The sequence below is a fragment of the Oryctolagus cuniculus genome, chromosome 9, assembly GCF_964237555.1.
Source record: "Oryctolagus cuniculus chromosome 9, mOryCun1.1, whole genome shotgun sequence".
Lineage (NCBI taxonomy): Eukaryota > Metazoa > Chordata > Mammalia > Lagomorpha > Leporidae > Oryctolagus > Oryctolagus cuniculus.
Window position 1 is genome coordinate 71,037,094 of NC_091440.1, and position 25,570 is coordinate 71,062,663.

General features: G+C 40.8%; 1 protein-coding gene across 5 annotated transcripts in view; it reads left to right on the forward strand.

Moving 5' to 3' along the window:
* The window catches only part of WDFY2 (WD repeat and FYVE domain containing 2), a 195,031-nt gene that overhangs the window by 69,600 nt on the left and 99,861 nt on the right, over positions 1–25,570 (forward strand). For 4 of the 5 annotated variants that reach the window (XR_011378806.1, XM_070048896.1, XM_002720738.5 and 1 more), the window contains exons 2-3: positions 7,502–7,569; positions 23,095–23,168. Coding sequence is in view for 4 of the 5 variants with exons in the window: in XM_070048896.1 (XP_069904997.1) it covers positions 7,502–7,569; positions 23,095–23,168 (142 nt within the window). In the remaining variant the exon portion in view is untranslated. The remainder of the gene's footprint in view (positions 1–7,501; positions 7,570–23,094; positions 23,169–25,570) is intronic. The other variant, XM_051832226.2, reaches the window with a different exon arrangement.

Sequence of the window (25,570 nt, forward strand, 5' to 3'; positions counted from 1 at the left end):
TTTCCAGTTTGTCTCTTGGGAAAATGATTCCATTTTATGAGGCCTCTTCTTATTTCTAAAATGTGAGTGTGAAGTGTGTACTGCAATGAGGCTCCATCATCAGGATGCCTTCTCCAGACTAGAAAAGGTGTAGCCTCCTTTGGCTCCTTCCCCTTCTCCTGATTTTTCTTGGAAACATACCAGGTCTTTATTCTCTGTTCTCTTGCCACTCCTGTATTCATACAGGTTGGTTGCCATAGGAGGCTCTCAACCGGTCTTGCGGCCTTTGGTTTTTCTCTTGTCTAATCCAAGTTGTTCACTGCTGCCAAAGTAATCTTTTGTAAATACCTCTTTTCATTATGTAATCTTACCCATGCACACGTGGTTCAGAAACTCTGTTTTTGTTTCTTCTTTAGGGTACCACGTCTAATTCTAATTCCTCCAAACCCTAAGTTCCAGTTGGTTTGAGTGCTGAATAGGTGTCTTGCCACCCTACTGCGCTGGAGTGGGCCAGTGAATTCCTTTTACACATTTTTAGCCAAGAGGCTGTTTGCTGACCTGTTCCAGGGCTGATGTGTCCACAGCTAACTTTTAATTGCTGCTTCTTTGGTAAATCCATGAAGACTGCAGTTTTGGAGAGATAGACATTCTGGTGTTTAGTTTTTATGTGTGTGGTAAAATATATATGACAAAAGTTACCATTTTAAGTACACAATTCAGTGGCATTAATTGTAATCACAATATTGTGCAAACATTACCACTATCTATGTCCATAACTTTTTCAGTAGCCCCAACAGAAACTCTGTTCCCATTAAACAGTGACGTTCCATTTCCCCTCCTCCCAGGTCTGCTGTTTTTAAAGTGATTGTCCTGGAAGAGAACCGTAAATCTGGCTGCAGATTCAAAGCAGTGCAGCCAGTGGCATCCTCTGAATCACTGTTCCTTTATTTTAGTATTTCATTAGGTCCCTATTGAGCATTTGTCACGTACCTGCCACTGTGGCAGGCCGTAGGAATACAGTGTTGAGTAGTAACACACAGACCATGTCTTCCCACTGTGTATGGAGCCAAGTATAATATTTAAATCTGTGTTATTCCCCTAATGCTATCATCCAGCTTCTTCCTACTCAGTGATGAGATGAATGCTCTCATATTATTGAAATGCTTAGACTGATAGTTCAGGGTTTATACTCAGGTTTCTCTTACCTGTGGGGGACCCTGGCTGAGGAGCAGATATCATTGCTGATGCTGCCAGTCAGGGCTGTTGTCCAGCCTCTCTGCTCTTCTGCATTGCTGTTCCTAGTGCCTCCCTGCAGGGGGTCTTCCTCTCCATTGTGTGCAGATGGGTGTCTGTTTCTTCTCTTTCCTTTCTTGTACTTTTTTCTTTCTTTTACATATTTATAAGGCCTTTTCAAGCTCCTCCTCTATGCATATGATAGAAAATCCAAGTATTGGTAGTACTTTAAAAAAATAAAAGATAAAAATATTCCAAGATAAAAATCTTAAAAGTCCTCAATGGATTCAATGTCTCAGGCATAGGAGGGTGGACCTGCTCTAGTGTTGACTGCTTGTGTGGCCTGTTGTGACCTAGGCCTATACAAGGTACAGTGCGATGCTGAGCTGAGTTTTGCCAGAGTAAGTCCTGAAGGTTTCATAGGAGAGTCAAGCATACAAAGGAAAGTGGATGTTCATGTAACACTGGCAAGAAGGAGGGAGTCTGGGAAGTGTAAAACACACAACTAGGGGCTGGCCCTGTGGCATGGTGGGTAAAGCCGTTGCATGTAGTGCGAGCATCCCATATAAGCACCAGTTCCAGTCCTGGCTGCTCCACTTCCGATCCAGCTCTCTGCTATGGCCTGGGAAAGCAGTAGAAGATGGCCCAAGTACTTGGGCCCTTGCACCCCGGGTGGGAGACCTGGAAGAAGCTCCTGGCTTTTGGCTTCAGATAGGCCCAGCTCTGGCCGTTGTTATCATCTGGGGAGTGAACTAGTGGATGGAAGACCTCTCTCTTTCTTTCCCTCTTTCTCTCTGTGCCTCTGCCTCTCTGTAATTCTGCCTTTCAAATAAATAAATAGATCTTAAAAAAACACCCCAAATCCATAATTATCCAATGACAGAAATGATTAAGCATTAGCCACTAAGAGTGAAATTACCAAGAAAACAAAATATACAAAAACAAGTATACAGTGCAGGAACACTATTTGCAAACACAAAATAGTGCTTCATACTAATCATGCTAGTTAGATTGAAGACTGTGTGGGGGTGTCTTGCTCTCCAGGCTCTTGCTACATACTGAGAAACACAATTACAGGCATTTTGTGTTTGCTTTCACCCAACTTTTTACCTGGTGTATAGATCTCTTTAATCTATGAGACTTTGTTTTACAGACTTAAAAAACACTAAAAATATTGTCACTTGATTGTGATTTTTTAAGATTCTAAATTGTGAAGGCTTTTTTGTAGCCTTTGGATTAGGAGAAATGACCTAGTTGATTAAAATGCAGAGGGGAGATAGCTGTAATAATGATGCACAGGACTCCAAGTGATCAGAGTGGCCATTAATATGTGTAAAACCAGAATGTCATTAACAACCCAAGGTGTTGAAATATAAAAGAGCCACACTTTTTCTTCAGCCAATTGCTGGGTTGCTACAATGAAGAGGAAAAAAAAAAATCCAGGTGTCTCTGATTCAGTAAAGTTGTTCAAGTCTCTTAGAACAGGGTCTGCATTGCTGGGAACTCTGCCTGGCAGAGGGGACCAGAGCTGGACAGGACCCAGCTACAGCCCTGCAGTTTAACCCTCTGGCTGCCTTAATTCACTGGCACTTTCTCCATAGCAGCTTCTGTCCGTCTGTGGAGAAACCCTGGATACCAGAGATGCACAGTGTGTTTTGATTAAGTTTATTTACTATCCAGTCTTCAGAAAGTTCGTGAAAAATATGTGTTAGGAACAAAAGTTGTGTGGATTTCAAGTATTTTTTGGCACCAAAATAAACTTATTTTTCATCCATTTTTTCTACAAACTTTAAAAAGCATCAACATATGTGATCTGGTTGCAGTTATTGGGAACCTGATTGTTTATTCTTATTACAAGTAATCAGAAAGATCTGTTAATCATAAAGAAATAAGCATTTGTAAAAAGTCTTTCAGATAAGATCTCTAAGAATTTTCACAACAGTCTATGCACTAGAGGCCTTTTTTTGCTTTTAGACAAATCACTGAAAAAAAAAAAAAACTACAAAAGGATACCAGCTGACTTCCTGTTCCTCAAAGTTTCTCCATTAGTTTGCAGATCGTTAGGGGCTTCCTTCCTTCTGTTTGTGTTGCTGTTGCAATGTATAATCTATTAGAAAATTATTCCCTGGAAATTCAGGGTCTTCAGAAAACACTGAGATTCACTCCCCCACTCCCTTACCCCAAGTTACTTCAGTGGTGGCAAAAATAACAATTGTCCCCTGGGAAATGAAGCTCATCACTATGGTAACTGTGAAGGTTGCATCATTCTAGGGCACATTTTTAAAAGCCTGGATTTCAACATGGGTAGATACCCCATCTTATTTTATTCAGTAGCTTAGCAACCTGTGGTATAGTGTTTGTCACTACCTGCATCTGCCCTTTCTTCTTAGAACAGCGACCTATATAGACTTATATAGGATATAGACTTATATAGACTTAAAGGATTCTGTTGTCAGCATGTTTTTACTATAAATTTGGTTTGATTCTTAGGGATGTTTTTGATGACCTTATATTTCAAGCCAAAAATCAGGACACATTTTGTGTGTGAGAAGTAAAGAAGGATTTTTCTTGAACCTCTTTGGTGACCTGCTCTAGGTTCTTCACAGATGTTTTCTCTCTACACAAGATATTAGTGTTACTCAAAGGGTTGTCGTTGGTTATCTTTTCTCCTTAGTCACTGATCTTATTACTTATATGCTGTGACTCCCAAACCAAGTAGACTGCTTAGTCCTCTCTTAGTCTGTTTTCTGTTACTGTAACAAAATACCTGAGAGGGGGTGATTTATAAAGAATATTTGGCTCATGGTTCTGCAGGCTGAGAAGTCCAAGTTTGTGGTGCTGGCATGTGCCTGGCATATGATAAGGCCTGCATCAGCCTCACAAATATGCATTGTAATTTGGCAAGATGGAGCAAGTGAGCCATCTCAGATCTCTCTTCCTCTTCTTATAAAGCCACTAATGCCATGGGCCTCCCCCCACACCTGGGACCTCATTTCACCTTATTCTCCCAAAGGTCCTACCTCCAAATATCATTAATAATATGAATTTGGGTATTAAGTTTTTAATGCATGAACTTTTTTTTTGGCATATGGCGGGGGGGCATTGAAACCATAGCAGTCCACAGATTGTTCAAGATGAACTCAACATTGCCCTCCACAACAATCAGATGGCACCACCTACCATTTATGTGGCAGCCCACATCCAGTCACCCTGCAAGCCCAGATGCTTCTTCTGGAATGCTCTAAAATCTGTTGTCATCTCTCTTCTAGGACCTCCTCTTTTTTTAAATTTGCTGCCCACATCTTCCAAACTGGTTACATCAGAGTAACCAGGCTTCCCCCAAACAAATTTCTCTGCTTATCCTCAGTGGATTTCATTGTCCTCAAAGTAAAATCCAGAATCTTCCTGATGGACTCCAAGACCCTTGGTGGCCTCATGCCAACCTCTTTGGCTTTTTTCTCGCTGCTCTTACTGCTCTTGCCTCCTTGAGCTGCTGGGCTGCTTCTAGTAGGAGCCCACCCTGCCTCTCCAGTCTCCACTCTCTGCTTGCTGTTCATCCGCTTCTAAGACCACATCCTTTCCAAGAAGCTTTCTCTGACCCCGGGCTCCATACTCAGAGTTAGATGCTGGTGTAACAGCATGAATATCTCCTTACCTTGACGGGGGTGTGAGGGTAGAGAGAGAAATCTTCCACCTGCTGGTTCTCTCCCCAAATGGTCATAACAGCCAGGACTGGGCCAGGCCAAAGCCAGGAGCCCAGAATTTCATCTGGTCTTCCACATGGTAGCAGGGGCCCAAGCACTTGGGGCACCTTCTGCTGCCTTGATAGGCACATTAGCAGGGAGCTAGACAAGAAGCAAAGGAGCCAGGACCTGAACTGGCGCACTGATATGGGACACCAGCTTTGCAGTTGGCAAACCACAGGTTATGTTCTTCCCAAAATAGTCCAGCTGCTGGACTTTGAGATGCAAATTGCCCATTTCCTGGCTCTCCTAGTGTCTTGTTGCCTAACTGGGGGGAGCTTAAGGCAGAGAAAGAGGGGGAGAGTGGACAGTGCAGTGCAGCTGGCCCTTTTGGGGTATGCGTGTGTGTGTGTGTGTGTGTGTGTGGTTGGATGACTGGGGGGACACTTTCCCTTCAACAAGCATGCATTTTTCTTCCCCAACACACTGACATCTATTGGCTTCAATGTGACTCTTTTCTTTCTCTCTCTTTCTCCCCTCCCTCCCTCCCTACCTCCCTGCCTTCCTTCCTTCCTTCCTATCAGATAATACTGGTCTCTTAGAATGTATGATAAAGTATTTCCTCCCAGATGTTTGGTTGATTTCAGCTGTGAGGCCATGTGGTCTGCACTTTTCTTTGCTGGCAAGTTTTTCATTATTGATTTGAGGTGTGTTGAGATTATTCTTGAGTCATTTTTGGTAAATTGAATGTTTCTAGGAATTTGTTCTTTTAATCTAGGTTATCTGGCTGGCATATAAGTATTCTTTAATAATTCACTGACTTTCTTTCTTTCTTTAAAGATTCATTTGAAAGGCAGTTACAGAAAGAGAGGGAGAGGGAGAGGGAGAGGGGGAGAGAGAGAGAGAGAGAGAGATCTTCCATATCCTGGTTTACCTCTCAAATGGCTGTAACAGCCAGGTCTAGGCCAGGCTGAACTCAGGAGCCCAGAACACCCTCCAGTTTACCATTATACCTGTTCACCTCATAAATTAGTATAGTTGACCACAAACACTAAATTTTGCCTGTGTCTGTACATACCACTACATTATAACTTGTTGCCATTTAGTGAAAAAAACATTGCTTTATTGTGCCTGTAGTTGGTCTCGCCTTTTTCCTGCTACTTATTTATAGGAGATCTACCGATTCACATGGGGAGAGTATCCAATGCAGTTTAAAATTTGGTCCAGTATAATGACTTAAATAATCTCTCTCTTTTTTTTTAAGATGTATTTTATTTATTTGAAAGTCAGAGTTACAAAGAGAGGTAGAGACAGAGAGAGAGAGGTCTTCCATCCACTGGTTCACTCCCCAGATGGCCGCAACAGCCGGAGCTATGCCAATCCGAAGCCAGGAGCCAGGAGCTTCTTCCAGGTCTCCCACGTGAATTCAGGGACCCAAGGACTTGGGCCATCTTCTACTGCTATCCCAGGCCACAGCAGAGAGCTGGATTGGAAGAGGAGCAGCCAGGACTATAACTGGCACCCATATGGGATGCCGGCACTTCAGGCCAGGGCTTTAACCTGCTGCACCACACACCGGCCCTTAAATAATCTCTTTAGATAAGATTGTCCAACTCTCTCTGGGAGAAAAATGCTCAATTTCTCAGTCTACTTTTATATTTGGGATGATTTAAGGGAGTGGGGCAAGGTATGTGGCTTCTGTGGGAGCAGCAGTGGGACCATTTCCCTTGGTTTGAGGTCCGCCATATTCTCTGGTCCAGAGGGTGTGTTTGTCTTGTGCCATGGCAAATGCAGATGATATCAAGGTTGGTGGCCTTCATGGTTGGCCTTTTCATGTTGGTCAGAATCTAATGATCTCCCTAGCTGGTTCAGACTGCACTGCCTTTGGCTGCTGCTCTCTGAGTTCTCCTGGGTACCTTGTCCCTATCCAGCATGCTGGCTTGAAACTTTATTCACAGCTGTTGCTTCCAGATCTCCCTGAGCCCCGTGACCTGCCTACCAGCTCAGGAAATCAGAATATCAAAGTTTACCATTGCTTGACCATGCTTAGAAAAACTGTGCCTCTGGATGATGACCTGGCTTTCAAGACTATGCCTTACTCTGTAATCCTTCCTTTCATGTCAGATGCTGCACATTATTTCATTTGATCTCCTTGCACTTCCTTCACTAGAAAACCTAATAATTCCCTAGGCAGGTGTATGCTTCCAGCAGACTAGGGCAAAGGTCAGATGCTTGGAAAGGCAAAACAACAACAAAGAAAATAATAGCTTTCAAAATACTATTACAATTAAATGTGTGTGTGTGTGTGTGTGTATATGAGAGTGATTTTCACAGAATCGTAGGTAGTTCTAAATCTACAAAAGCTTTAAATTTAAGGAATATAGGATTTTTAGAGAGGCATGTGTACATACATATATGTACATATACATACATATATACATTTTTTAGATAGGCATGTGTGTACATATATGTGGTTAAGGCATATACTTAATGTGTTGAGACATAATATGTGTATAATATGAAGAGGTTTGCTTTCTGTATATCAGCATTTTGCCATAATTAAGCATACTGTGTTTTCACGCACCCATTTTTTTCTTCTGTTGTAGGACAGTTCGTGTTTGGTTAAAGAGAGACAGTGGACAGTATTGGCCAAGCATATACCATGCAATGCCTTGTAAGTATCTGAATCTCTGTGTAAAAACACCAGACATGCACCCCAACTCCGTTTCCTCCCCAGATTGCCTTCTCTGTATTTTCTTCTTAAGTTGGGAAGGCTGAAATTTAGAAATCTCATTATAATGAAAAGTACCATATTAAATCAATTGAGATTTTCCAAGGTTCTCACTATGTAAAGTAGGAAAATTATCTGAAATTGACTATATACTCATAGTTTCTGAATAAGATTAATGGAAGAAAGAGTACAGCACACAGATTCTCTGATCACAGCAGTCTTTCCCTTTTTCAACTTTCTGTTTAATTGTTTTGTAAAGTACATCCTTAGGCAACTCTAAATTTTGTCCAGTGATTACATTTGTGAAGTAAATTTGTCCTTGCCTTATTGTTGTATCACTTATTCAAATTCAAGACATTCAGCATTGACAATTCAGTTTCTCACAAAGATTTGTTTAGGATTAAAACATTTTAATTAGAAGTGGATCTCATTTCTCCAATATCTTACTTGACAAATATGCTGCTGCACTGATAAGTAAGGACTATTCCAAGTACACTTTAAAGAAAGAAATGAGTGATTTTAAGACTGTTTGACAAAAGTTCCCCTACAGGTGGAGAAGAGCTGGCCTTCCCCAAAATAAGAGATTTCTTTTTAGTCTAGTTTTTTATCTTTAAGATGAATGAAGTTTGGGTGTGCTATCCCATGTTTATTTTTGTGCAGAATAATTATTTAAATTCATGATCAGTTGCATTCAGTATTTCCTTTATTCTTTTTCTTCAACTTTTAATTAAAATTGGCCCCCTAGAAAAATCTCCCAGATTTGTGTTAGGGCTCATATACCCTCTGGTTTCCTGCAGTGTGCCCCCCCCCCCCAACTCCTCTGATAGAAGTACCCCAGTTTCAGAGGTACATACCACTATATACAACCAAAATAAATTCATGCTAAATTGTAGATGTGATTAAGTTTATGCCTCTGGCAAAAGAATAGTGTAATAACAATTTTGCCTGTTTATGAGCAGATGAATTATTAAGGATGTAATGCTTTTCATTGATTTTTCAAATTATCTCCAAGGCTTTGCATATCTTTAGAATAGTAACTAGATGTTATCCATGAAGTTGTACCAAGCATTCAACTTTTTCTGTGATGAAGAAACTTCTTCTAATTCTGAACACAGTATTCTTCTTTTACTTGTTGTGCTTCCAGCAGAAACATTATATGTTATTGGCACAAGATAAACTTGCTTTTCAAGCCACAGCAGAGATGAGGGTTTACGTAAATGGAAAGGGAAGAGAATTATCTGGCTTTTAAGTGATATAACCAGTCTTTTCTGTGGTCTTGCTTCATCATCAAACTTGATAAAATCTCTAAAGGGAAGGGATGGAGAAGAGCTATCACTCAGCAGTTTGAAGTTGGCTCTCAAGACCTGTAGCTCTGTTGGCTGTGCAGACAGGAAAGGAGTATCTGATAATTCTCTTCCTCAGTAAGCATGAATTTGTTGTTCAAAGTGTTGTCTATGGACCAGAAGCATCAACATCACCTGAGAATTTATTAGAAAGGCAGTAATGGAATCCACAACCATGCTACTGAATCAGAATCTGACTTTTCTTTTTCAATTTGAGAGAGAGAACTGGTAACTCAATCCAAGGCCCCCATGTGTGAATTAAGGACCCAACTTCTTGACCCATCACCCAGAGTGTATGTTAGCAGGAAACTTGAATCAAAGGTAGAGCCAGGACTCAAATACAGACACTCCAATTTGAGATGTGGGTATCCCAAGTGGTGTCCTAACTGCTCTATCAAATGCCCACCCTAGAATCTGCATTTGAATAAAACCTTTAAGTGATTTGAATATACAATAAAGTTAAAGAATATTGTCTTATGGCATTATAACCAGCATGTTGATTATCTACATATATAGGTTTGTAGGAACACATGTGAACCTCATACATAGCGGTGATTTGGAAATACTTAGATGTAAGTACATGTGCTGGTCATTCAAGGATTTACTGCATACCATACCTGCTGTACGCAGGCTACCAGTCTAGGTGCCAGGGCTTTGCAAATGAACACATTGCATATGATGAAGGTGGTTTCTGTAATATTTCATTGTTAGATTGCTGTAAGAAAGCGAAAGAAAAAAGGCTATATGCCTCACAACTGGACAGAGATTGCCTTTTCTGTTCCTGGGGTTCTTGTGCATTCAGATGACATAGTCACTGATTTCTGAGCAAGAATTTGAGCATTGTTTAACTCGAGGCAGAATCTGATTATGTAAAGAAATAAACAGTACTTTAGTCAGTTAGAGAACCAGAAATAGGTTTTAAAAAATGGAAAAAGAAAGTGGGGGGGGGGGGTAGGCCAGCACTGTGGTGCCGTAGGCTGATCCTCTGCCTGTTGCACTGGCATTCCATATGGGTGCCGATTCAAGTCTTGGCTGCTCCTCTTCTGACCCAGCTCTCTGCGGTGGCCTGGGAAAGCAGTGAAAGATGGCCTAAGTGCTTGGGCCCCTGCACCTGCACGGGAGACCCGGAAGAACCTCCCGGTTTTGGATAAGCACAGCTCCGGTTGTTGCAGCCATTTGAGGAGGGAACCAGCAGATGGAAGATCCCTCCCTTTGTCTCTCCCATCTCCATCTGTAACTTTGCCTCTCAAAATAAATAAATCTTAAAAAAAAAAAGAAATGAAAAAAGAAATAGGTTTGAGTTTCCAGGGATTGTTTTGCAGTCATTTCTATTGGAAGGTATTTTGTTAAGAGGGTATGCAGCATTATCCTTAAATAATGACTGTGCTATTAGTTACAAAGTAAGTGAAAAGGTACAACCTATCTGGAGGCTGTAATATGGACATCACAAGGCAGATATACTACATTTTGTGTTTATAATTGTACTAGCATGTCAAGGAGTATTCCAAATACAGAAGACAAAAATATTCTAGGCATTTACAATATAATTTATTGGCTTATTTTATCTATTAAAATATCTTTTAAATGTGGTACCTGTTATCTACTGGGTAGGTGAGTAGATGTTATGTAGCTCTGAGAAGAATTTGAAGTTTAATGGAGGAAAAGCACCCAAGGTGCTGGCTGAGAATGAATAGATAGGGAAGGCTAAGGTTGCTGACAGGGAGTCAGCCTTGCGGGAGAGTGATGAGGCTAGTGATCTCGGGGATTAACTCAACAAGAAAATGATGAATAGCAGACACATCCTGATCAGAAGCACAGCCCTGCCTTGGGAGTGTCTTTATGCTCTGTCTTTTCTGGGACACTCCTCTTCCCTCCTACAGAGGAGCCAAGAGAAGCCAGACTTTCGTGGCAAAGACTGTTTGCCCCTGGGCCAATCTGATTTTCCCAGGAATTTAGAATTTGGAGTTAAAAGTGCCAGTCTTTGCCTAAGCAGGTCTTTTGAACTGGGAACATAAAGAGAGACCCAAGAGCCCTGAGGTGTCTGTGTGTATGGACAAACTGTGAGAGCTGCGCTGCAGCCACAGCGATGGAGGACATCCCAGGTCCTGGGGGAGAGAAATCCCAAGTGGGTGCTGTCTGATTGTTTTCCTTTCTCATCATCCTAATCCCCCAAGAAGCCGGGCTCAGCTTCTGAATTCAGCAGCTACCTATTTGTACTTACGTTCACCCAAGTTTCTCTTAGTTGTGATGGAAAATATTTGAGTGAGCCTAACCCTGATTGTATATATCCTAATTCTCATTTGTTCAGTTTTTCTTGGATCTTTGTTGTCTTTATAAAGAACTGAGCCATGGCCCTATTGTTGCCAATATAGGGTTGAACTGAGCATGGTGTGGGACAAGAGAGGGCTTGGGAGGAAGAAAGCAGAAAGCTGTATTTTATCCTGTTTTCTTTAATTTCTCTGTCCAGTTCATTCAGCAAATGTTAAGTATTTCTTCCATACTCAACACTGTACAGTGTATTAAGGATGTAGTGGTTAAAAATGGCACACACTACCTGTCTTCATGGCGTTCACAACCTGCTGGGGAGGGCTGGTGTTCACTGAGTTCCAACCATGATGTGTGGGGACTGTTAGTGAAGTAGGCATGATGGGATTGTGGTCATAAAATCTCTCTGAAGAAAATCCATTGTAATCTCTGTTCTCCATACAGAACTTGAGGTGACTGATGTTTTGTGTTGTAGTTTCCTTAAGCCAGCTGACTTTATGGATGAATGAGAAATCAGAGCATATTCCTTAATGAATATGAGGGTGCATCAAAAGTCTTACTGAAATGGAATTAAAGGTGTGTATTTTGGTATGAAATATTTTGAAATCTGTGCATATGAGAGGTCTTCCAAAGGTTCCTGGAAAGTGTATACTTTGAAAAAACTATGGGGCTGGTGCCACTGTTCACTAGGCTAATCCTCTGCCTGTGGTGCCAGCATCCCGGGTTCTAGTCCCTGTTGGGTTGCCGGATTCTGTCCCAGTTGCTCCTTTTCCAGTCCAGCTCTCTGCTGTGGCCCGGGAGTGCAATGGAGAATGGCCCAGGTCCTGGGGCCCTGCACCCACATGGGAGACCAGGAGGAAGCACCTGGCTCCTGGCTTCAGATTGGTGCAGCGCGCCGGCCACATCATGCCAGCCATAGTGACCACTTGGGGGGTGAGCCAACGGAAAAAGGAAGACCTTTCTCTCTCTCTCTCTCTCTCTCTCTCACTGTCTATCTCTGCCTGTCAAAAAAAAAAAAAAAAAAAAAAAAGAAAAGAAAGAAAGAAAAAACTATGTATGAATTCCAAAAAATTTTTGCACCAAAATAAGCTTATCTTTCAATCCCATTTTTCCATTACTTTTTGAAGCACCTATGTATTCTTTCAGAAAAGAAAGTTCTCTTGGTGTGTCTCATATAGTAACTGCTGATTGTCTTTGACAATACTGAGTTCCAGCCTATACCCCCAGGGGCCTGCCTAAGCCTGTAAGAAGGGGCCTTCCTTAGGAGTACACAGTTAAGTTTCATTTGCAGCCATAAATATAATTGTTTTATCCAGTCTTCCAATAGGTACCATTTCAACTAATATATTTGCATCATACCACAGAGAAAAAGCACAGGCAAACGGCAGGAATTCCCACTTTCATAACAGATATTTTAGGTTTACTTTACCAACTATGTTTGCCATTCATTGGGCTAGACAAAGGAGAGGCGGGGAGGAATCTCTAGCATGGGCTAGGCCTGTAGGTGCTGCAGGTTGTTCCTCCCTGTTGGAGGATCGGGTGGCATGGCTGGGCTGTATTGCCAGCCTTTCCTCTGGGTATGGAGAACAGGGAATTCACCTTGGCTGCCAAAGCTGCCGTGAATAGGAAGCATGAGAGGCCCGAGTTCAGGCTGGGGTGTACTTCTACAGGTTCTGCTGTTGCCAGGCCAGACAGGTGGAATTTACTTTGGCTCCTAAGTGTTTGTGAACTTATCCCTTAACTACCTTTGAGAAGTTATTTTCTCAAAGGTAGTTAACAAAGAAAAAGACACACTTAACATAGCAGTACAATGCCCTGTTTGGTCCTCTTCCCCTCCCTCTGCTTTGGGCAGGTGGGATGGCTTCTGCACTGTTGCGATTGTTCTGGGGCCCCTCGGCTTTCTCACGCATCAAGCCGTCTCTCCATCTGCTCAGCTGACTTTTCAAGCACAGGAAACACAGTTTTGAACTGTCTACATCGTGGTTTTTATCTAAAGCCTGGTTGAGGGAAAGGCTGTTTGTAGTAGGCAGCATGCACATTCATCTAAATTCTGAATTTTGCCACTTTGTGTTAGTGCTTGGTGGAAATGCCTGGATTCATTGTGCCCTTAGCTGTTACTGATGTGTACATTTTATGAAATGCCCTGTGATTGTTTTTGAAGTAATTTTCTATCATAATACACAGAACCGTTTTATAAAGCAGCACGGGGCGGGGAATATTTTTCATATACAAAGGCCAGGGGCCCTTTGCTGTCCCTGAGGTAGAACCTTGCAACCTGTGTGCCACAACCTACTGGGGTGGTCCAAGTGGAATACAGGTCCTCTGAGAACTGATCCCCTCAGCTGGGGAGGGAGCAGGGGTACCAGCAGAGGGGAAGGGATCAGTCTCTGCTGTTACTCCAGGGGTATGCACACGTGTGAGTTTCTGTGTCTATGAGTGAAAAACATTGGGGGCAACATCCCTCAGGACCTGGTACTTGGGCTTCAGAGATAAATGAAACATGATCCTGAAGTTCCCAGTGAAACATGGAACTCATGAACTTTCCCAACAGATCTTTATTTTCGTTTTCTTCTTGCTCTTATGCATACATTTCCTTACTTCTTTCTGTTGTTTGATATTCTTTTATCTGCTTTTTAAGCCACTTTACAATTCTTTGTGAAATGAGATTGAAAATACATTAGATAAATTAGCTTAGTTCAGACAAATAGAGATGAAGTTTGAACATGGTTTATTGTTTATATTAAATTCACCTTCAAAAATGCATTACTTCATATTGAAGTATTTAATTGTTTATTTATTTAAATATTTACTTAAGTACTGAGTATTTGGTTTGTAGATTAGAACTTGTGCCTGGTGGAAAACTGGAATTCAGTTTTCATTTTTTGCTACCAATTTGTTGAGTCATTTTGGGCAAGTCATTTACATTTGCTGTGCTTTGAAACTTAATAAACTATTTGTTCTGGAATTTAAAAAAATATTTTGGTGATTAGATATACCAAATAACTCTTTGTAGAGTATTTTCTTGGTGTTTAAAATATTTACTGGCATTACTGGCATTATCCTAGAGTTACTGGGAAAAATTGGAGTTTGTAATGTTGTAGCTTGGTTTCTTTCCTTCCCCCGTTGATTGGAAAGGACTATAATCTTAAGGCAACAGAGAACTTGAAATTGAGGATTTGTAAATAAAATTGACTGATATACCTTCTATCTGGGATAGGAATGAGTTGTTTGGTATGTAAATTGCAAAAGTTAATTTTCCCATTGGTAAAAAGTCTTTGAATAATTTATGACTGCAGGTCATTTGTGTGCTTGTCATATCTCTTCTGTTGGGTTTATTGGAGTTTTGGGGAAAAGTTTATGGCAATAGATGAGTTGCAGAAAAAATTAAAAATTATGAAATTGGCAATTCTTTAGTGATTGTTTTGGTGACTTTTAAACATCTTTAACTCTTGAAAGAGCTTCTTAACAGACTGGAGGAGATATTTGTATAATTGGGAACTGATCATCCTATTTCAAATAACTCCTTAATTCTTGGTTGTGAAGCATATTACTCTATTTGTTGTTGTTGTTGTTGTTGTTTTTGTAAAGATTTATTTATTTATTAGAAAGTCAAAGTTACACAGGGAGAGAGAGAGAGAGAGAGAGAGAGAGGTCTTCCATCTGATGGTTCACTCCCAATTGGCTGCAACTGTGCCGATCCGAAGCCAGGAGCCAGGAGCTTCTTCCAGGTCTCCCACGTGGGTGCAGGGGGCCCAACGACTTGGACCATCTTCTTCTTCTTCTTCTTTTTTTTTTTTTTAACTTTTATTTAATGAATATAAATTTCCAAAGTACGACTTATGGATTACAATGGCTTCCCCCCCATACCGTCCCTCCCACCCACAACCCTCCCCTTTCCCACTCCCTCTCCCCTTCCATTCACATCAAGATTCATTTTCGATTATCTTAATATACAGAAGATCAGCTTAGTATACATTAAGTAAGGATTTCAACAGTTTGCTCCCACACAGAAGCATAAAGTGAAAAATAATAGATGATTTTTTTTAAATGATGATGAAATCAGATCAGACCTATTGTCATGTTTAATCCCAGTGAGAGTCTAGTTGGGAATTGATAATTTCTTTCTTTTTTTTTTTTTTTTTTTTTTTTTTTACAGAGGATCAGTTTAGTATGCATTAAGTAAAGATTTCAACAGTTTGCACCCCCATAGAAACACAAAGTGAAATATATTGTTTGAGTACTCGTTATAGCATTAAATCTCAATGTACAGCACATTAAGGACAGAGATCCTACATGAGGAGTAAGTGCACAGTGACTCCTGTTGTTGACTTTACCAATTGACACTCCTGTCTATGGCATCAGTAATCTCCCTATGCTCCAGTCATGAGTTTCCAAGGCTATGGAAGCCCTCTGAGTTCTCCGACTCTTATCTTGTTTAGACAAGGTCATAGTCAAAGTGGAGGTTCTCTCCTCCCTTCAGAGAAAGGTACCTCCTTCTTTGAAGACCTGTTCTTTCCACTGGGATCTCACTCACAGAGATCTTTTTGCCAGAGTGTCTTGGCTTTCCATGCCTGAAATACTCTCATGGGCTTTTCAGCCAGATCCGAATGCCTTTGGGCTGATTCTGAGGCCAGAGTGCTGTTTAGGACATCCGCCATTCTTTGAGTCTGCTGAGTATCTCGCTTCCCATGTTGGATCACTCTCCCCTTTATTTATTCTATCGGTTAGTGTTAGCAGGTACTAGACTTGTTTATGTGCTCCCTTTGACTCTTAGTCCTTTCATTATGATCAATTGTGAACTGAAATTGATCACTTGGAATAGCGAGATGGCATTGGTACATGCCATCTTGATGGGATTGAATTGGAATCCCCTGGTATGTTTCTAACTCTACCATTTGGGGCAAGTCAGCTTGAGCATGTCCCACATTATACATCTCTTCCCTCTCTTATTCCCACTCTTATGTTTAACAGGGATCACATTTCAGTTAATTTTCAACACTTAAGAATAACTGTGTGATAATTACAGAATTAAACCAGTCATATTAAGTAGAACAGACAAAAAAAAATACTAAGAGGGATAATGTATTAAGTTGTTCATTAACAGTCAGGGCTATGCTGATCAAGTCACCGTTTCTCATAGTGTCCATTTCACTTCAGGAGGTTTCCTTTTTGGTGTTGAGTCAGTTGTCACCGATCAGGGAGAACATATGGTATTTGTCCCTTTGGGACTGGCTTACTTCACTCAGCATGATGTGTTCCAGATTCCTCCATTTTGTTGCAAATGACTGGATTTCGTTGTTTCTTACTGCGGTATAGTATTCTAAAGAGTACATATCCCATAATTTCTTTATCCAGTCTCCCATTGATGGGCATTTAGGTTGGTTCCAGGTCTTGGCTATTGTGAATTGAGCTGCGATAAACATTAGGGTGCAGACCGCTTTTTTGTTTGCCAATTTAAACTCCTTTGGGTAAATTCCAAGGAGTGGGATGGCTGGGTCGAACGGTAGGGTTATATTCAGGTTTCTGAGGAATCTCCAGACTGACTTCCATAGTGGCTTGACCAGTTTGCATTCCCACCAACAGTGGGTTAGTGTCCCTTTTTCCCCACATCCTCGCCAGCATCTGTTGTTGGTAGATTTCTGCATGTGAGCCATTCTAACCGGGGTGAGGTGAAACCTCATTGTGGTTTTGATTTGCATTTCCCTGATTGCTAATGACCTTGAACATTTTTTCATGTTGGCCATTTGGATTTCCTCTTTTGAAAAATGTCTGTTGAGGTCCTTGGCCCATCTCTTAAGTGGGTTGTTGGTTTTGTTTTTGTGGAGTTTCTTGATCTCTTTGTAGATTCTGGTTATTAACCCTTTATCTGTTGCATAGTTTGCAAATATTTTTTCCCATTCTGTCGGTTGTCTCTTCACTCTCCTGACTGTTTCTTTTGCAGTACAGAAACTTCTCAATTTGATGCAATCCCAATAGTTGATTTTGGCTTTGACTGCCTGTGCCTCCCGGGTCTTTTCCAGAAATTCTTTGCCTGTGCCAATATCTTGAAGGGTTTCTCCAATGTTCTCTAATAACTTAATGGTGTCAGGACGTAGATTTAGGTCTTTAATCCACGTTGAGTGGATTTTTGTGTAAGGTGTAAGGTAGGGGTCTTGCTTCATGCTTCTGCACGTGGAAATCCAGTTTTCCCAGCACCATTTATTGAATAGACTGTCCTTGCTCCAGGAATTGGTTTTAGATCCTTGGTCAAATATGAGTTGGCTGTAGATGTTTGGGTTGATTTCTGGTGTTTCAATTCTGTTCCATTGGTCTATCCATCTGTTTCTGTACCAGTACCATGCTGTTTTGGTTACAACTGGACTTGGGCCATCTTCTACTGCTTTCCCAGGCCACAGCAGAGAGCGGGATCGAAGTGGAGCAGCCGGGACTAGAACTGGTGCCCATGTGAGATGCTGGCGCTTCAGGCCTGGACGTTAACCCACTGTGCCACATCGCCAGCCCCTTGTTGTTGTTTTTATATAGGTTATTATTATGGAACCATTTGTAAATAATTTATTGTTATTATTTTCATTTTAAAAACAGTAATGTAATATGAAATTTTAATTCTGCATTTACAAAGAAGAAAATATACCCAAGGAACTTATGATTTTTAGTGGAAATGAAGGAAAACATAAATTATCTAAACTAAGGATACCAGATATTAATTAATCTGAGTAAGTACTGCATTTAGTTAGCATACTCTTGTTTAATTTGACAGAGCATGGTAAAATTTACTACAGTTACATCATTTTACTGTGACTTAAAACTTGTTTGGGGGAAAAAATTACCACTTCTGTTACCACTGTAACAGACTAGATTTAAAAGAAAACATAAATGATTAGCTTTAGTAGAGAGCATAAATGCCTAAGCAGAAAAGTACTTTTTAGTTCTAGGCAATTCAAGTCATAAATATATGTGTGCTTAATAAAATAAAACATAGGTTGAGTACTGCAGATCTAATATATATATTATCCTATGACAAAAAGACTGACTGAAATGTCTGTGAGTTAAATCCTTGCCTTGTGGGAATGTAATTGCTCTGTCAAAAGCCCTCTTATCAGGAGATCCTGGCATTTCACTTAACCACTATACCTTTAGCACCTGAAGTTTTATTCACAGATATCCCAACCATAACATCTCATGAGGAAGATTAGTGTCTCCTGCCAAATAACGCCTCTAGTATCGTAAAGCAGTTGGTGTGATTGAAACCCGCAGCTTCACCTTCAATGAAACTTGTGTGTATTTGACCAAAGTTCAACCAGTCAGCAAAGGACAGACAATAAATTAGTCTCACAAAATGAAAGAAGTATAGGTATAAGGAATGGAAATTATGAAACTTATACCCAAAAGGAAATATTTTGAGAATGGTTCCTTTCAACTACATTTTTTAGGAAAAGCGAGGGCAATGTTTTATATGTATACCCACACACACACACACACATACACACACACATATACACACACACCACCTGTTGGACTAAAGTATTAGAAGCACACTAACCAGTTTTTCTCTAATCTGTTTAATTGTAGACTCTGTTGAGGTTTACGTTGGTCTCTCAAGGACCCTTTATCTAGGGCTCTTGAGCTCCCCCCCTTCAAATTATATGATCATTAAAATAATCACCCATACTGGGGGTTTCTCTTTATTTTATTTTTCCTTGAACTTTAAACCAACTACCCACCTTAAATTACAAACACTTCACTTTAAAAAACACTCAAATATTCTAAAGTATTTAATTTTAAAGGTGAGAGTCTGACATACCATCAAAGTCCAAAGTCCTGATACTAATATAAAAGAATAAAAAGTCTCATTAGCCATACACTTGCACACATTTCTTTTCTATCTTATTTGTACCTTTCACTATCTTCTCAATTTTACCAGTGGACTTCTTTTGAATGTCATTATTTTGGACAGGACAAGTAGATGGGAAATCTTATTCAGATGGTATGGAAAATGAGTTCTGTATTATATTATCATCAAGAAACAGCTCGTTTCCCCCCTACATTTCAATGAAAACAGAGGGGAAAAAATAGGAAGCTAGGGTGCAGTATCAACGTGACCTGTGGCAAGGCCTTGAATTTCTCTTATTGGGTCAATCAGAGCAGTCTCAGGCAGACTACATATAGCATGATGTATGTGAGAGGCCTTGACTGGGGCGGGGGTGGGGGAGTCCCTGCCACAGAGCTTATTCAGTGTGGTTGTCATTTCACGTGGGCAATCAGGTAAAGGTGAGGGGAATGAATATATCTTCACATTTTGTTCCTGCTGCATTTATCTCATCAGAGTCCAGGGTTGGGTTTTTGAAAAAGGAAGTCAGTAGAGGGCAGCTCTGCCTTCCTGGTCAGCCACTTCACTCGCTCTTTGGAGAAAGCAATTTAAGATGGGAGAATAAAACAGCTTCCCAGCCAGTTTGTCTCTAACCTGCGTGGTTAGCCGTACAGTATTTAAAGCAGAGTTCTTACTGGTAAAAGTATCCCACTTTTGCAATATAGCTACGATTATACCTAAATCCTATTTGGTTTGTTTCCCTTCTTATTGCTGAAGGATTCCGTTTGCCATTTTGCTAAAATGACCTCCACTTTCTTTTGTCTCATTAGTTTTCTCCAGACAATTTTGCCCTTTTGAAATCTGCCTTCCGTGGCTGGAAGCTGTTTTGTGTGGGCCTCAGCAATAGGCTTTCAAAGGTGGCTTTTTTGTTCATTTTGTTAAGGTCAGGTTAGAAAGATCTCTGTGTCTACTCCCTGACTACAAAGGGAAAGATTTACTGCAGCAATCAGTCTGGACACCAATATTCTTATGAATCTACTCCCTGCCTCTTTGGCCCTGCGAAGGCTTATGGGTGACCAACCCAGGGCCTGCTCCTATGGGAATGTGAGAAATGATTTGAGGAGCATATCATAAGGCTCGCCTACCAAATCCTTTCCCTACACACATAGGCAGGTTTACTTACTGTTTCTCCATAATACCTTTCTCAGTGGCTGTGCCTTTGAGGGGTCTCCTGAGCTAATGCTGAAAGCTCTGGTCCTCTCCTATCCAGAACATCTTAGGTTCAGGCATAGGAGTTCTAGCACAGCAGGATTTTTGTTAAAATTTCTTTTGTTTAAGCTTCTTATAGGAAAGGTATTTTGCTTTTGAATTCTGGTAGTGGTGTTTCTCACTATACATAAAGTGAGTCGAACCAAGAAAGTAAAATTATCTTACACAGTTCCTAAATGTAGCTGGTATCACAATATATCAATTCCTTAATGGAAGCAATAATACCTTATATATCACTGTATGCCTGGAACATGGTAAGCATTCTATATTTTTGTTGAAAGAATAACAAGAAATATAGTAAATAGGGGGAAAAAACAAGGACTAGAGAAATAGCTACGTAGATTCAAGGGTAGCCTATGCAGTGTTATAAAAAAAAAGTCTTTTAAATCACAGATCAGAAGGTTTTCTAACTATAGCATTCTCAGATATGAACTTTGGAGAAAATCACATAGAAAATACTTTCAGATGATTCCACGATAAGGGTGCTTGTTGGCTAGGCTCTACCGTCAGGTTTTGCTTTATGTTCATGCTACATCTTAATAATTAATTAGGCATTTAAAATTAACTTTTTTTTTTAAGATTTATTTATTTGTTTGAAAGTCAGAGTTACACAGAGAGAGGAGAGGCAGAGAGAGAGAGAAGAGAAAGAGAGGTCTTCCATCTGATGGTTCACTCCCCAAGTGGCCGCAACTGTCGAAGCTGTACCAATCCAAAGCCAGGAGCCAGGAGCTTCTTTCAGGTCTTCCACATGGGTGCAGGGGCCCAACGACTTGGGCCATCTTCTACTGCTTTCCCAGGCCATAGCAGAGAGCTGGATCAGAAGTGGAGCAGCTGGGACTAGAGTTGGTGCCCATATCGGATGCCGGCACTGCAGGTGGCAGCTTTACCTGCTACGCACAGCGCCGGCCCCCAGTAATAGATTCTTTACTTACTGCCTCAACTGTTTAATAGTTTTCTTTCCACATATGAGAAATCCTACTCAGAGCTTATGTATTCCGTTTTGTGAATATAGAAAAGAATTTTTAAAAAGTGGTGTTTTTCTCTAACCGGCGCCCATATGGGATGCTGGTGCTTCAGGCCAGGGCATTAACCTGCTCCGCCTCAGCGCTGGCCCCCTAAAATTAACTTTAATTTGGACAGCAAAATAATAAGATTAAAGGCAGTGGTACAGATATGATCTTATCACTTGAACACAAGAACTGTGCTTAATGTGTTTTTCTGTGTATATGTACTTTTACGTAGTTGTAGTTTGTCTTTTGCTCTGTTTTACTAACATGATAATGTTCCATGAAATCATTAGATTTTAATTCTTATCACATATTATGAGATTATGAGAATTGGTATCTTAGCATTTGTGTAGAAATTGTGCCAAATAGTACATAGGCCAAGATGAGTAAGACCAATGTTGTCAGGGCAGTGCATTCAATATCATCTGACTGTTATTTCTCAGCAGTGTACTTTCGGGAATCTGGTTTTGTGATTGAACAGAAAGAAGCTGGTCGGCTATGCTGATGGAAGTTTTTAGGGAAATGTCTTTTTTGTATGTTTTTATTTTCTGAACATTTCATGATTGAAGATTAGAAAAATAAATATTTTAATCAGTTTAGAAAATCTTTTGTTGTCGTTCAGGGCTCTTTTTAGAGAATGAAAAATAGTTACTAAATGATGTGTTTATGAAGTGGCTCTGTTGGTAGAACTTGAAGTTCTTTTATAGTTTAAAGATAATCTAAGTTGGGTGTTTGAAAATGAGACTGTGTTTGAAATATGCCTTTGAACCTTCTCCAGCTTTTTTCCCCCTGTGTGTCCTTGAGTAAGACATCTAATCATAACTGTGAAAAGTAGGAATAAAAATATCCGATGTTGATTATGATTATGATGATGAATAGTTCATGATCTCCAGGGCTACTGTGAATATGTGGGCAGACATTTAAACATTGTGTTGGGCTCTTTAGAAGTCGTTTCAGTATGGAGTAAACTGTCAAAAGGCCCGTACTCTTAAGAACAAGCACACGTAAGGAAGGCAGGAACCTGGAAGTTGGCAGGTTAGTAAACACTCACTGGCCACAGGTAGCTTCATAGCTTAGTACTTAATTTATTTAGTCTCAGATGTACTCAGGCAGCCAGTCTTGCAGAACAGGGAGTCCCAGTCCAGGATTGAGTGTACTGACCCATCTCTCTCTTTCCTGCAATGCCTAGTCCTATGTTGATTTCATCGACTTTTAGATTAAGACAAATCCTCAGTCATTTTCAATCAGCAGTCTCCAGCGTACCCCCTGAATAACAAGAGTAGAAGACTCCTTTAGTTCACATGCCCTATATCAATTCTGGGTCAAAAATAGATTTCTGTACTAGCATGAGTACATGTATGTGTATGGGAAGGGAAGTGGGGCAATAATGAGATCTTTCTTCTGTGCCCATAGTTCAGAAAGGATAGGTTATTTCTGTTTAAGATGGGCTATGAGTGGAAGAGAGAGATTGGTGACAGAAAGATTACACAGCACAAAGCATTGCTGATCTAATCAAGCAAATTTACACTAATATTTACAGAACAAGCTGGGACCAAGTCCTTGGGAACTTGCCCGGTTTGCTGTAGTCCTTGAAAGATAACTGAAAAACTAAGGATTGGTTATAAAGTTATTTTTATTTTTTCATGAGTGAGAGTTACATGAACTATTTCAGGAAATGGAGAGGGGGGAATACGATACACTTTTATCTAGTTAGGCACTCCTGAATCGAAGAGAATCATCGTTTTGTTAATTTCATCAACATGTTCATTTCTTTCAGCTCCATGTTCATGCATGTCTTTTAACCCGGAAACAAGAAGACTGTCCATAGGTCTAGACAATGGTACAATCTCAGTAAGTACACAAAAATAAGATTTCCAGTTGAAATACTTCCCTTCCTGTGGGATATGTCTATTATTGTATTGAGTTGTTTATTGGAGTTTTCAAATTAAGAGAATAATTTTCTTGTTAAGGAAAGTACTCATTGCAAGGGTAGCACATTATGGCAAGGGAGAGATGCAGTGCAGGGTGAGCTGTCGTTGATCTCTGCTTACATGCTGACAAGTCCAGCTTGCCCTGCATGTACACAGAGGCCAGACTGGGGCGTTAGGAAGCCAGCGACTACACCGCATGAATCTGCAGTAGTGAGACAAGCTGTGCCACTAGCCTTGCTGTGATACTGAACTTTGATCAGATGGTTAATGGTGATGTCCTGAGCTTTCCCACACAAGCAACAGAACATGGGGGAAATGCTTTCTCTTCCATCTGCATGTCTGGTCTTGTCTTCTGATACTCTGTGTTCTTCCCCTCTTCCTTCTGCTTCTCATTGTTTTCTCACCTTCCTCTGGCATGCGAATGGAATTCTGTAAATTTCTTTGGATCTGTAAAGGAAGCATAGAATCTAGTCTATAGTTAGGTTCAGATAAATATTAGACCTTTTGACTATAGATCTTGGGGGAACTGAAGTGATTCGAGATTGGAATTTGGGGTTTTATTCACCTTCATAATCTTTATGCGTACAAATGCTTAGTTCCAGCTAGTGTATTAACTGGTAACAAAGCTGATCTGGCAGTGAATTATCAAGTAGTGCCTTTACTGCTGGGCAAGGGGGTCCTTGCTGTGGAATGCACACATTTGAAGGCCCTGCTCTGGTCACACCTCACCACAGGGTGAGCATTTGAGGAGCCAAGGGGCCATGACCAGCCTAAGCCCTCATTCCTCCAACCCTGATCTCTGTGCTCAGGGACTTGGGAATTTCCTTCCCCCAAACAGCTGAGAACCTGCGCTTCCAGAGTCTACATGAGCCTGTTCCGTGTGTTTGATAAAACCGGTGAACATGAGAAGTGGATAAGGGACAGCAGGTTGAGGTATGTAGGATGTCCAGATATGTGTGCAACACCCTGCCTAGTGTTGGCAGGAATGGGGAACGGAAATAGTAGGAGGGGGCTGGCCCTTTCGTGTCACTGTATTATGAGGCAGAACCTCAAGGAGTCTGAGAATTCTAAATGTCAACCTGACCTGCTCTTGCAAGTATATTTATCAGTTTTAGAGGCTAAGACTGTATTTTATGTAATAGCTTGACTTGCCTTGTAATTTTTTTTCACTTATTTTTTTTTTATTTATTTGACAGATAGAGTTAGACAATGAGGGAGAGAGACAAAGAGAAGGGTCTTCCTTCCATTGGTTCACCCCCCAAATGGCCGCTACAACCGGAGCTACACCGATCTGAAGCCAGGAGCCAGGTGCTTCTTCCTGGTCTCCCACGTAGGTGGAGGCACCCTACCACTTGGGCCATCCTCCACTGCCCTCCCAGGCCTCAGCAGAGAGTTGGACTGGAAGAGGAGCAACCAGGACTAGAACCTGGTGCCCATATGGGATGCCAGCGCTGCAGGTGGAGGATTAACCTAGTGAGCCACGGTGCTGGCCCCTTGCCTTGTAACTTTTAACTATGTAGACAAGTGGCCTGTTGGCCTCCATTTATAGTCTTGCCCTGGTTCCTGCTAATGTTCGAGATGGGTTTGACATTTTCTATTTGATCTTTGGTCAAAAAGTTTGTTCAGAGGCGTTTATGGAAATATTAACAATGTCACTAAATATAATTTATACTACTGATGAATATTTGTGGAATTTCCATAATATCCATTGCATTTGATAGATCTGTAAACTCTTTTCCTTAGGAGGACAGAAGAAAGGGTTATGGCACATATCTTTGTCTACTTTAAGGAAAACCACTTTTTATTTTCTCAGTTTTTTTATTTTTAAAAATTTATTTACTTGTGAGGGAAAGGGAGAGACAGACAGATAGATAGAAAGCCCCCTTCTACTGGTTCACTCTCCAGTTGCCTGAAATGATCCCAGGCCAAAGTTAGGAGTCAGGAACTCAATCCAGGTCTCCCAGATGGGTGTTAGGATGCCAATTACTTGCACCATCACTGTTGCTTACCAGGGTCTGCATTAGTAGGAAGCCGGAATCAGGAGCCGGAGCCAGGTAGTAAACCCAGGCAAACTCCCTATGGGATGGAGCTTCTCAGCCACTGGACTGAATACCTGCCAAGCACAGGAGAGTGTTTTTAAAAGGAGGAGGGGATTAAAAAGAGGTAAATTTATTTTCAAAAAATAAGGAGAAATAATTGGATTGTTCAATGAACTGAATGAAGTGTTTATTACAAAGGGAATCTGAAAAGAGACTGAGATCCACATGTTGCCCAACACTCACTGTACATGAAAAGACTTGGTATACATAACATATGTGTGGT